At 29.8% G+C, this 12,797-nt stretch overlaps 1 protein-coding gene across 1 annotated transcript in view; it reads right to left on the bottom strand.

Moving 5' to 3' along the window:
• The window catches only part of LOC143227488 (uncharacterized), a 457,070-nt gene that overhangs the window by 284,606 nt on the left and 159,667 nt on the right, over positions 1-12,797 (bottom strand). The window contains 10 exon segments of the mRNA XM_076458930.1: positions 63-239; positions 1,984-2,142; positions 2,589-2,780; positions 3,575-3,697; positions 4,709-4,822; positions 5,351-5,548; positions 6,042-6,233; positions 8,240-8,359; positions 9,299-9,558; positions 10,273-10,381. Of these exon segments, the coding sequence (XP_076315045.1) occupies positions 63-239; positions 1,984-2,142; positions 2,589-2,780; positions 3,575-3,697; positions 4,709-4,822; positions 5,351-5,548; positions 6,042-6,233; positions 8,240-8,359; positions 9,299-9,558; positions 10,273-10,381 (1,644 nt within the window).

Here is a 12,797-nt window from a genome sequence, read left to right as displayed (position 1 = left end):
AATGTACTAATAATTCTTCTATGTGTATAATACAATGTTTACACACAAAAAAAAAACAATACCTTTTGAGCATCTTTAAGAAACTGTTCCCAATGTATTTTCTGTTCTTTTCCAGCACTGACTTGTGTCTGCCAAGACATCCACAAATTACTAAGTTTCTCCTTTCGTGTTTTGAAGTCTTCCAAGATTGTTTCCACACATAGAATTGCCCTTTTGGTGTCCAAATGCTTATCATCCACCTTCATGAAAACAAACCAAAGCCCTTAAACCTAGTATTTAGACCTAGGTCCAAGAAACCTGACACAACTTTTAATGGACAATAATTTGGTAACAAATATTATGTAGCAGTCATCTGTTTTTTTTAGCAAATGTAAAAGAATGCTTTTATAGCTCTTCTAGATCAGACCACTGGAACAGTGTAAAATATTTCAGGAATGCACCATAAGATTAAATTGCTACCAATAACATACAAAAACAGAACACTACCCATTTTTTGAAGAAATTTCTCAAATGTTTCAAAAACAAGTAATCACAATAGAAATTTAAGAAATAAACTATATTCTACCAATTTATTGTAAAATTAAACAACTTATATAAAAGCCAGTGCGTGTGTCACTTCATGTCACACTTGATTTCTTGAGATAGGAGGAGTAATAAAAGTCAAAATGCATATATCCAAATAAAATAGCTCAATGTCTGCCCATTATAATTTTAGTGAAGAGGTGCAATGGAGCCATGATGGAGTGTATATGCATGCCATGCGACCTTATAAGTGTAGTCAGTGTTGGTATAATAATCTTAAATCAAAGGCATAGCGTGGAATCACCTAGCCTAGAGCCAAGTGCACAAAATTTATCATGGAAGTAAAAATGATGATTATTTATAATTTGAATTATTTCTGAATTAAGCTATTTTCTGTAATATGACAACATTTTTTAAAAAAAGTCTCTTTTAAACAATAGATATACTAAAATTAAAAAACCAAATATTTTCCAATTTTGTTGTCTGTACATTCAATTTTAACCTTTCAATACATAGACTAACAACAATATCAGGTTGTACTTTCTTTGGTAAGTGACATGACATAAAAGCCATCATTGGAATGCAGTTAGCAAAACATACTGGTTTTCCTATATATTAAAAGCTGTTAATCTAACTGATTTTTAACAATAATTATGCTATAAATATGCTACAAATTAATTTCATGAATGATCTTAATTTGATTGGCTCACAAAGGAATTTCCAACTTACGATTAACTCAACTGCACTTTTCTGCTTCTTTGTTAGTCATGATTGATTTTGCAAAATTTATTTATTTTAGTTAGGTGTGAAATGTAAGGTTAGAGTATATAATGGAGTGAGAGTGGTGGTACTTTACCCATAATTTTTAATGAGCTATACACTAGTTGTATAATAAAAATCAACAACATTATACAGGCTTGATTTAAATAGAAAGATCTTAAACTCAAGTTACTATAATACAGAAAATTACAAGTTTAATACTCAAAGCAGTTGCAGAGAGACAACAGTGTTTATATGAACAAGTTTGTGTGTGTAAAACACAAACTCTTTCATACTTTCTACAATATCTATAATGTAAGAATGACATCAAAGTGCAAAGTATATGCACAGTTACCAACATAAGTTGTCTGAATGCCTTAATAAACTTTAAAAGTATTAATAGCAAAGATGTACACATAAAAAAACATTACTATAAAACATTTACCACATAGAGATTTTTTTCAGAGTGCATGCATTGCCTATAACACTACACTGGCTACTTCCCAAATATCTCTTTCAAGTAGCTAAAGATTAACATTACACAAGAATAATTATACAATGACATACAATAACGTCTTCAAATAAAGGTGTTTCATGCCTACATTTTTTATAACTTAAAAAGTGTTTCAAACAAACTTCCTTATCATCTGGTGAGAATATTATTGACATACATAAAAAAATCGTCATAATATACTTGTATACCTGTGTAGCATTCTCTATAAAATTTTTCCCTGTATTATTTAGCTGTAAGAAAATCTGCTGACAGGCCATCCACTTCTCTTCCATTTGTTTCATTATGCTTTCATTTTGAGGTTCTTTTTCTCTAATCATTTCTTCAACAACATCCATTTCATTGGCTAACTAAAAATATACAAAATAAAAATGTAACGATTATTTTTTTTATTAATGTGCTGAAATACATTTGCAACAATTATAAGGGTTCATATTTACAAATTCTTAGTTTTGTCAAACTATAGTTCTTATAATTGTCAAAATATATGAAATAACCTGTAAAATGAAAGACATGTATTGATACTTAGTTGTTTAGATCACCTGAAATCTGAGAACATTACTATTTATACAGAACTTGATAGCAACCACATGGTTCTAATATAAACAGTATGAAAAGTACTTTCAAATAACTATTTTAATTTGTTATACTTAATGCTCAGAAGGATATCACATATGTTTTACAATCTAACTGAATAGAACACATAAATTAAATATCATACAAATTCTGTAAACCTAAATTTAGGCTAATTCTTAAATACCATTCAATTGTATAATATTATAATATTACAGAATACCTGAACAGCAAGTTTGTGAAATGAGACATAATGTTGAGATAGTTTTATTCTGTTTTCTAGAAGTGATTTCATTTCACTCCACTGATATCTCAGGTTTTTCGCTTTTTGCTGAACTGCTTCAGCTTCTTCATCCCCAGCACTCAAGAGTGGGGGGATTATACTTAACAGAGCTTGAACTTCGATTCCTTTCATCTATAACATACAGTATTTACAAATAATTACAACTAAATAACAGTCAACAAGGTGGAGTAACAATTCATTTCATACAAAAGGCAAACTGAATCATTCTTAAAGTACACAATAAATACGATCATTCAATCTATTACAATCAAATAAACTGTACTAACTCTTAAACAGATGCTTTACTCAACTACTAATCCATACACCTTCATACAAAAATTAATATAAATGTACACAAGAAAAGTAAGAATAGTGTAAGCTGAAATGTTAGCATTATTAAGGAAGAAACCCAAAAAACTCTCTTGCTTTTCTACTGAGTCATGTGTATCACCCTAAGTAATTAACCTTTCATACTGTAAGTTTTATTAAAAGCAGGTCTGAATTTCTTTCATCTTTCCTTCAGTTAAAACAGAACTTCATGCAGTCACAACTGAGGTATAAAACTTCAAAAATAATACTTATTTTTGTAAACTCTTTTCAAAGTTAAGTAAATTGATAAAAATATTTTCTGTTACTAAATTTATAAAGCACTAAAAATGACTGACTTTTTCAAGTAAACTGTTTACGTAGCAACACAGCATGATTTAAAATTTTTCCATTTTCGAAGCAACATGTTCACAATTTGTATAGAATATTAAATGAAATATATTTTCAAATTCTTACTTAAATTATATAAACTATAAAAAAACAACAATATAAAAGTGTCCACAGTACAACTTTTCAGAATTTAATAAGAAATATTATAAAACACAAAGAGTATAAAAAGAATCTAAAAAAACATATAAGAGTCAAATAATAAAGGTCACCTGAGCTTCATTCTGGAGTCGTTCATGCTCTTGTAAAAAGTGTTTAGCCATGGAGAGAACACTGCCCATATCCTGGTGACCTTGGAGAAAAGCTAGGCCTGCACTCAGAATCCAGTTATACAACTTTATGAAAATAAACGAAAAAAACAGAGGGTATAACTTTCACACAAGGTTACATTCAACAACAACCTATTGACTGAATAGCTGATACATTTCCTTTAGTTTCAAAGGGCATTAATAGAAAGAAAAACACTCCTGCAATTCTACTAAAGGATATTTCTCTACTAAACAGCAACATTTCTTTAATCACTGAAACAGTCCATGAAATCTTTTTTTTCCCAGAACTTAAACCAAATAATATTTTGAAAGAAATGTACACAGAATGATATGCAATATAAACCTGCATACAGTCATATTATGAAAGTATTCTTGGTAATAGTCTATTAACTTTGTTTTCTATTATTACAAAAGTAATTTTAATAATAGTCCAATAACTTTGTTTTCTATTATTACAAAAGTAATTTTAATAATAGTCCAATAACTTTGTTTTCTATTATTACAAAAGTAATTTTAATAATAGTCCGATAACTTTGTTTTCTATTATTACAAAAGTAATTTTAATAATAGTCCGATAACTTTGTTTTCTAATAAACTAAGTTTTTTCCTTTTAAAACACCATCAACTCATTAGTCTTAACTATTTACATTTCACACAAGATATGGTGTCTTACTTCACACATCACCAAAAATACATTTTCAGCCTTATTTTGCTGAATGGTGTGAAAACATTATGTATGAATCTGGTATTTAATTCAGTGAAGAACCTTAGCATGTATATCACATAAAAATAGCTAATGTTTTAGATTCTGTTATTGATTTTTTACTCTGTCAAGTGATAATTCACTTCATCTCTTTTAAGTAAAAATTGCATACAAAACAAACCGTAACAGAAACTGTCTAATAAATGATTCTCCTTTTACATAAAACACTTTATTAAAGATCATTAAAACTTATTTTTATTAGAAATAAAACTCTTCAGTTTCCATCCTAACTAATGCAGTTTTAATAGCTGTCAAATAAGTTATGAAAATAAATAAAGTACAGCAAAAAAAATCTGTGGAACTCATCAACTTACAATTTCATACTTTTCACAAAAGTTTGTAAAGGCAGCACTCCTCTCCAGGTTTTCAGCTCGATGTGCTGTGCACAGGCTACTGAGGTGATGTCGCCGGTCCTCCAGTTCAGCAATCTATAAGCATAAAATATTAAAACAGTTTAAACTGATTTTTCTATTTAAAACAAAATTATCTTTATTTCAAATACTACTGACCTAAAACAGATAAGATTGTTCATATCTACTATTTCAAATTGAAATAACACAGGCATCTAGAATTTAAGATAAAAACATTTCTAATTTCATTCAATGTGTGTGGAATTTACAGTTGTGACCAGTTTTGAGTGTTAATGGAAATTTTTTTTTTGGTTCCTAAATGTTTATAAACTTCCAATATTAGTCAGAATATACATCTATTGTAGCAAAATTAAAAGTAGTGTGAACTATGTGCAAGAAATAAAATAATCAATATCTGTAACACAAGGTTATGAATGGTAATGAAACATCTCTGCCCCAAAACTGTACTTATAATGAAAATTATCATTTACTAATTACAGCAGTGAAATGTTTAGCTAAGAGTAATTTTTAAACAAATTGCTTCTTGGTAGAAAAAACATATTAATCAATTATTTGGAAGTATAAACAAATTATAAATATCTTTACCTTTCTGGCTACTCCAGTGGCACCAGAATCATTCCTGCCGACCCTCTGAAGCAGGACGTGACCCTCATGGAGAGCAGGACTGGTAATATCCTCAATAGCATGTGCTAGTTGAGCATGCTGCTGCACTAGTGCAGCACTGCTCCTCGGAAGATCGATAGTCGTTAATTGAACTTCGATTTGGTCCAGTTTATTTAGAGCCTATTAACACAGGTAATAAACAGCAAATCATCGATTAATACTAGAAATGGTATTTAAGTAAACAACAGTTTTGTGCCACATTGAAGACATAAAGAATCAAGGAACTGAAAACTTTTGATAACTTAATATTAGAAGATATGCATGCTTATCCTATGTTTTTTCATTTTCATAAGCTACAGAAGATTTTGCATTTTTTCAGTTACTTAAAGAAACACTTTTTCTTCCAGTTTTTAGTTATCTTAATGTTTCATAAAGATCACAGCATTAATTTTCAAAAATGACACAAAAATTCATTCCAAGTTAAGCCATTTATTAGCCTGTAAATATAACCAGATTGTTCAATCAGTTGATTACATCATTTCAGTATTTACACACAGTTCTTTTATAAACTAATTTAATAAATTCTTACAAAATATGTGAGAAATGGTGCTTGTAAAATATGTAAAGGATTGTTTCTGGCATATACACAATGTGTCTACTTCAGTATACTGACCGTTTGAGCCATGTTAAAGAAGGACAGTGACATGGATAGATGTTCTTTTCTCTGGTCTAGAGATGCTAAAATATCAGAAGTGTCAGAAAGCAAGGTATAGCCTCTAGTTTTTATTTCTTCACTTGCATAATGTCCTGAATTAGCAAGCTGTTCTGCAGTTTTTAATAACCGAACAGCACGATCTTGTGCTTCCTGAAACAAAAACAATTGGAATGTAACATTAAATATGCTTACAAGCCTACACACACATCTATATATATATTCAGCTCCTTTGGGTATTTTTTCTATTAATTTTGTCAACACATCTGTATCTAAATCACAATATTAAAGCCTTCAAGTTTCTAATATATTAAACAGACAAAACATTTTTCAATGTTAAATCTAAATGTCCTGTTCAATCACATCTACATGGAGGTATTTGAACAGATGTAAAAATAATTAATATTTTGTTATTAAAATTAATATATCTACATTACTAATTTTCATTAATTACCTACTGTATATTGTTTACAATTATCATCTATTTGTAAACATGTTAGAAGTTGGGAATGTATTTTAATCATACAAAAGCACATAAAACTTCATTTTGTGCTAATCTTTGTTGTGTTTAAAAAACTTTATAAATGATTTATATTCTTCTGAGCCCATTTAACACCATAAAAACCTCAACAGTTATAATACTTCTTTCAACATCATTCATTTAAAAGGAAAATCAAAATGTTTTGCTTGCCACTAGCACTGGTACTTCCACATTCCAAAGGTATTTAATACAGTATAGTTGCAATGTAGCATGCAACAACCCTTCATCAGTGCAACACACTCTACTGGTGCAGCTGGCTCCTTCTATACTATATAGCTCAATCTTCACTTTGAAATAGACAAAAAAAAGACCAGAAGTGGGTAGGCAGGTTGGGAACTGTTAGAAGAGGTAAGTACAGATTGGAAATAAATTTTCAGTTTATGAAAATTAGAGCTGTCAACACAAGATCTTATATTTTCTCACATAACAGCTAGAATCCCACATTGATCTAGTGGAGGGAAAAGTACAACATTTACATAGGTAAATACCCTTCAGAAAGCATCCAAAGAGAGCCCATGGAGTGTGGCATCTATTTGTAGGGGAATACACCTTTGAAAAAGTAATCATGTATACATTCTGCCAATTGTGAGAATATGTGTCACTACATCAGATGGTAAAAAAGCAAATATGCAAGCAATTAGATGTGCTAAATGGTGTAGCACTCTACAACGCATCATAACATAACTGGTTGGTCAACTACGATCCAGAAACAGGCAGCATTAGTTATTTGTCTTCCAATCCGCTGAAGGATGATGGTTTAACAAAACAAGTTAAATATACATACAATTATTCATAACATCGTTAATTAGCACAGTTGTATCCAGAGCTTTAAATAACTTTTTTTTTATCCAATTCCATATATGAGCTAATTCAATTACTTTAGAATGCAATTTGACAAGACAAATTATTCTTCCTGCTCTGCTATTACTCTACAGTCTGTGATAATTTAACTTTAAAAACACTACTGTAACTGTTGTTTATCATAGTTGTATCCAGAGCTATAAATAACTCTCTCTTTTCCACCAAAGTCCACACAGTCTGGTTCAATTACATTTAGAACAGAATTCACAAGACAAATTATTTCTTCTAAACTCTATTATTACAATATAATCTGTGATAATTTTACTTTATAAATTGCTACTGTATGTTCTTTATAGCTAAACTCACAATTAGGCAGTCTAGGTCTAACTATTTCACTAACTATTTAACTCAAATTACATTTTGAACACATATTTTTACCCTGATTAAGACATACAACATTCCACACACCACGAGATATTATGATGCAATAACACAAACACCAACTCATAAAATCTGAACCAGACAATGTATGATTCAAACAGTTATTTAAACTAATATGCGATAAACTAGCACTTGTAAAAATAAATAAATTTAACACTAAACTACACTTAAAACTATCTGAATCATAACATTTGCTTTAAACTTAAACAATATGTACATTCAGCAGTGATTATTAAATAAGTACATTACAGATAAAAGTCACATACCAGGATGGAAGTTTCTGTTAAGTGTACTTGTCATTAGTGAGAGTTGCTCTGAAATTTGTCCAGAAATTTTAGTAAAAGGTATACATCCTTTGTTTTCTTTAAACACTCACTTTTGCTTCAGTAAGAGCCTTTTGATGCTCATGAAGTAATATTTCTGCTCCAGCTGCAGAGTCCCCGAGATTATTCTGTTTCAGGTATTCTTTACCTTTTGTTTTAACCCAGTTCTCCACCTGGTCAAAAGAAAAAATCATTAGGGTCATGATTTTATAATAACATGCAAACCAGTCAGCTGGTTTTAATGACAATAGATATGAGAAGAAAGATAAATTTTACAAACATATTTTTGCACACTGTAAAAAACTACCTTATTAACTCATCAAACACTTTATCAAGGGAAAAAAAAAGTTGTTACATGATGATTACAATGAGCTGCCATCAAAAAATTAGAGTTCACAAGCAAACAAATGCTAATGTGGTTATGAAATAACCATACAAGATGATCAACCTACAGGTTTCCACACAGGAACAGAAAGTACTATTTTATCAAATATTTTTCTTTGACAAATTATTGGTGGTTTCTCAACAGTAACAAAAGCAACTTGTGTGTGTGTGTGTGTGTGTGTGTGTGTGTGTGTGTAATGCATGTTAGAGCTGTAAAAACAAAACATGTATGTATTTATTTATTATGTATGTATTTATTAGCCAGGAGCAACAATTAGCTAATCATTAAAATCATAATACCATTAAGCCAAAGTTGAATTTTCAAGATTTCATTAATGAATTTTATTAGTGCTTAACAAATTCTTTAACTTTTTGATAAGGCTTACATCTTACATTTGTTTTACAAATACATAGGCAGATCTATTGATAAATTAAAAAAAACAACAACTATAGAAACATTTGCTAAATTCCTTTAAAAAACAGGTCTTGATTAGTATGGTAATTGAAAAATTAAAGAAATTAAGATATTTGTATTTTATTTCTGTGGAATTCTACTAGATGTATCTAAGATATGATAACAAATTCTGATAATTTTGCTGTAAGCAAGATCTAATTATGATAAGTAGAAGAGTGAAAATCTTGTTATGAGTTACAGGTTAGGCTTTTAAAATCTTTATAATTTCAATTTGAACAAAAATTAAAACTCCTTAAAAAAAACTGAAACCAACCTGATCCATGTCACTGTACAACAGACACAACTGCAGGCATTGTTCAAGTTGTGTTTTTCGCTTCAGCCATTGTGCTTCGAGACTTCGTCTTTTGTCATGCAGAGATTCCATGTAACATTCTATTCTAATACAGGCTTGTTGAGCAGCATGTCTCATGTGTTCAGGTCTGGAATCTCCCATGCTGTGAATGCCAACTTCTCTTAGGCACTCTAGCAGAGACTGGCCTTCATTTAGTGTATGCATGGAGGCTTCCAACATGCCTAAAATATGACAGTTACATTTCTTTAATCTTTACAGTAAAAAAAATTGTAAAACACTCTTCTGAGAATGTTCTATTAGGCTTAAAAACTGGAAACATTTATCCTTTAATATTTTACCACTTACTATTTTTGACAATTTTAGAAGTGCCTATGCTACATATTTTTTAAGCCTTTACTAATCTTCACAAGTTTAATCTCTTAATTTTTTATATAAAAAACAGTTGTGTGTAGTATTTACATAAAAAAATGGAGTGCACCCATCAATTTTCTATTAGATACTTAGAGACAATAACACAGTATTTATATACCATAAACTGATATAAAAAACAACACTATTAATAGCTCTTAGGCAGATACAACAAATTCCTAGCAAAATTACATTCCCACTATCTTATAAATACATAAATGTAGGATGCCAAGAGGGCTTTTGGTTTATAACAAATATCCTGACTCTCAGCCATCACTGAATCCACTCCTGGATTTCCAAATATTCATCAACCTTTTATTAAACTCCTGTAAAAATTGTTGCTTAATTCTACCATTCTGAATAGCTTTCCTGATTATCACTTTTCCTATTACTACATGCACCAAGTATCATTTGACAATTTACTTCAAATTCACATTGTGTATGTTTATAGTACCACATCCTTGAAATTTCACAGGAACTTGAATTCCTAATAAAATATTTAATTTGACCAAATTCACAGAACTTACCTTTCTTGGCATCATGATGTTGCTGTAAAAGCAATTTACAAGTTTCAGTATCAGATGGTAAATACGAATCGAAAGTTTCTTTCTGAGTTACGTCCATTCTCTCCACAAACTGTTAAAAAGTAATTCAAAATATTTTGAAGGATTACATTGGTGTTCATCAGTAAGATTCTTGAGTAATGTAGTAAGAAACTACAATATGCATATATGAAACTAAGTTGAAGTTTTTAGTTTTTTTAACTTTAAAAATAAAGGTCAGTAACCAATGACTAAGCAAGATATATCAGAGGAAAGAAAATGTTAAATTGTTTCAAATTTTCTTATTAAAATAACAACACTCACTAAAAGAATTGTTCAAAATGTTATTCAATAACTTAAACCTTAGCATGAACTAAACTGAGGATGAGAATCATCTTCTAGTATTAAGAATGTCTTTCTTTAAGCATTTAACCTACACAAATGTCAAATGTCACACGGGTACATGCATCTTGTCACTAGTGTCACATATTTTATTTTATAGGTTTATACAAATGGCAGACTATGAATTATTTCATTATATATACATGGGGGGCATAGAGTCAGATGATTAACTTGATTAATAATGTACTTACAAACATCGATTACATTGCTTTGTGTCATGTAAAATAATCAATTCAGCAAAACTATGATTAAATTCATTATCGTCACAAAAATAAACAACTAAACGACATCTGCTGGTAAGAGTTTTTTCCCAATATTCCAAATACCCAAGCAACCAAAATATTTTTATTATGATTTTCCATTATTATTCTTTTTACACAACTTAAAGTAACCCTCCCTTTTCCAGGATATGAACTTGGTAAAATGTGGGGGTGGATGCTATAATAAATAAAACAAAAATCTTAACTTTCCACAATTTATTTCTAACATATTATTAAACTGTTCATTATTACATCACTAAAAGTTTTAGGTAAGTTTTAAGAATTTAATATGTGTATACTTAGATGATATACATTGTGTGATGGTCAAGATGGGAGGGGGTGTTTTCTGTTACCCACTTCCAACACCCAGCTCTTAATGTCCTTGCACAGTGTTTCACATGATTAATTAATTACATTCTTCTGTTGCAGAAGTGTTTTACAGGTTAAAATTGAAATGTCATGAATCAAAGTACATAATGGGTATAACTCAAGAAATGGTTCTTCATATCACCATTATGGTGACTGTTGGAGTAGAAACTTTGGCTGAATTTATGTATTACTGCAATAGTGATAGCCATTTGTTTCATTGCATTCCCCCCATAGAGGGTGCTAGCAAACATGCTCTTAGATCCAGATATAAGACATTTGTGTGTCCTCCCCTCACACTATGTGCATGTTGTTTTATACAAAATTTAATAAAAATATTTTGTTGTATACCTGGTATCATGTACGAATGTAGTTCACATTAAATTACATCAAGTATAATAAGTGCTCAATAAAAGCAATAATGGAGTCATGGATATGGTTGTTAACCCACCATTAACATGCCCCTTGTTCCAAACTATCATCCCACAAAGTTTGGTTGAGTTGTAGTTAGATGGGCAGACAGGTATTTGTGCTTTATATATATATATAGATGTATCAAAGATTAAATTAAGGTTGTTTGGCTAAATCACCTAGTGTCACAACTCAAGAAAATAAATAATGAATCAAAAATTAGTGTTGCTGGTTAACAGTACTTTCAATGATTCCAATTATTCAACTATTATGAATTAACTGATTGGTTAAACATAACTGATCACAAGTCTGAGAATTAGCTTATTAATAAATTCCACTAATTACCCAGTTCTATATTTATAAACAGTATACATATCTTTAGATTAATATATACAACAGACAGACAACTGATATGCAACACTTAAACAGTTAACAAAGGTAAATGAAATTGCTGCACTTTTGAATCTTTAATGCATTAATAGTTTAACTACTATATGAATATATTTCCTAAAAACTACAATTACTTATGGGTTTTTTCCATAAAAGTGCAAGACTTAGCATTTTGACTGGAGGATAGGTGAAATGTATTTACATCCTGGAGATGTATTAACTGTATTGTGTGTTCACAATCTAAGAATGCACTTTGTTTAAATGGAAAATAATGTGAGGTTTAATATCCTGATTTTAAGCCAATCAGAATAGATTTCTCATCATCCTGACTCATTGTTAATATTGATTGTTTTTTAAAGTCATGGTGATTAGTTGTTTAACACTTCTTTTATAGAACAGTACTATTTTTCAGCTTAATATTTTATTTTAAAATTGTATCTCACATTTATCATTGTTTTGAATGCTTACACTTTATGTTTGCTATAAATAATTTTTATTTATCACATAACTTATATTTATGATGACTTAATAAAGACTTTTCTTTATCTATGGATCTGCACATAAGATATAAAACATATTTTGACTTTATTACTAGAAATAAACAACATTATCAGAGATGCCAACTATTTCAAATGACTGAGCGTAATGACTGTAAACAGAGCCCTTTATCATTTGCAGCTA

The sequence above is a fragment of the Tachypleus tridentatus genome, chromosome 9 (assembly GCF_004210375.1).
Source record: "Tachypleus tridentatus isolate NWPU-2018 chromosome 9, ASM421037v1, whole genome shotgun sequence".
NCBI lineage: Eukaryota > Metazoa > Arthropoda > Merostomata > Xiphosura > Limulidae > Tachypleus > Tachypleus tridentatus.
This window is presented reverse-complemented; position numbering and strand designations above follow the sequence as displayed.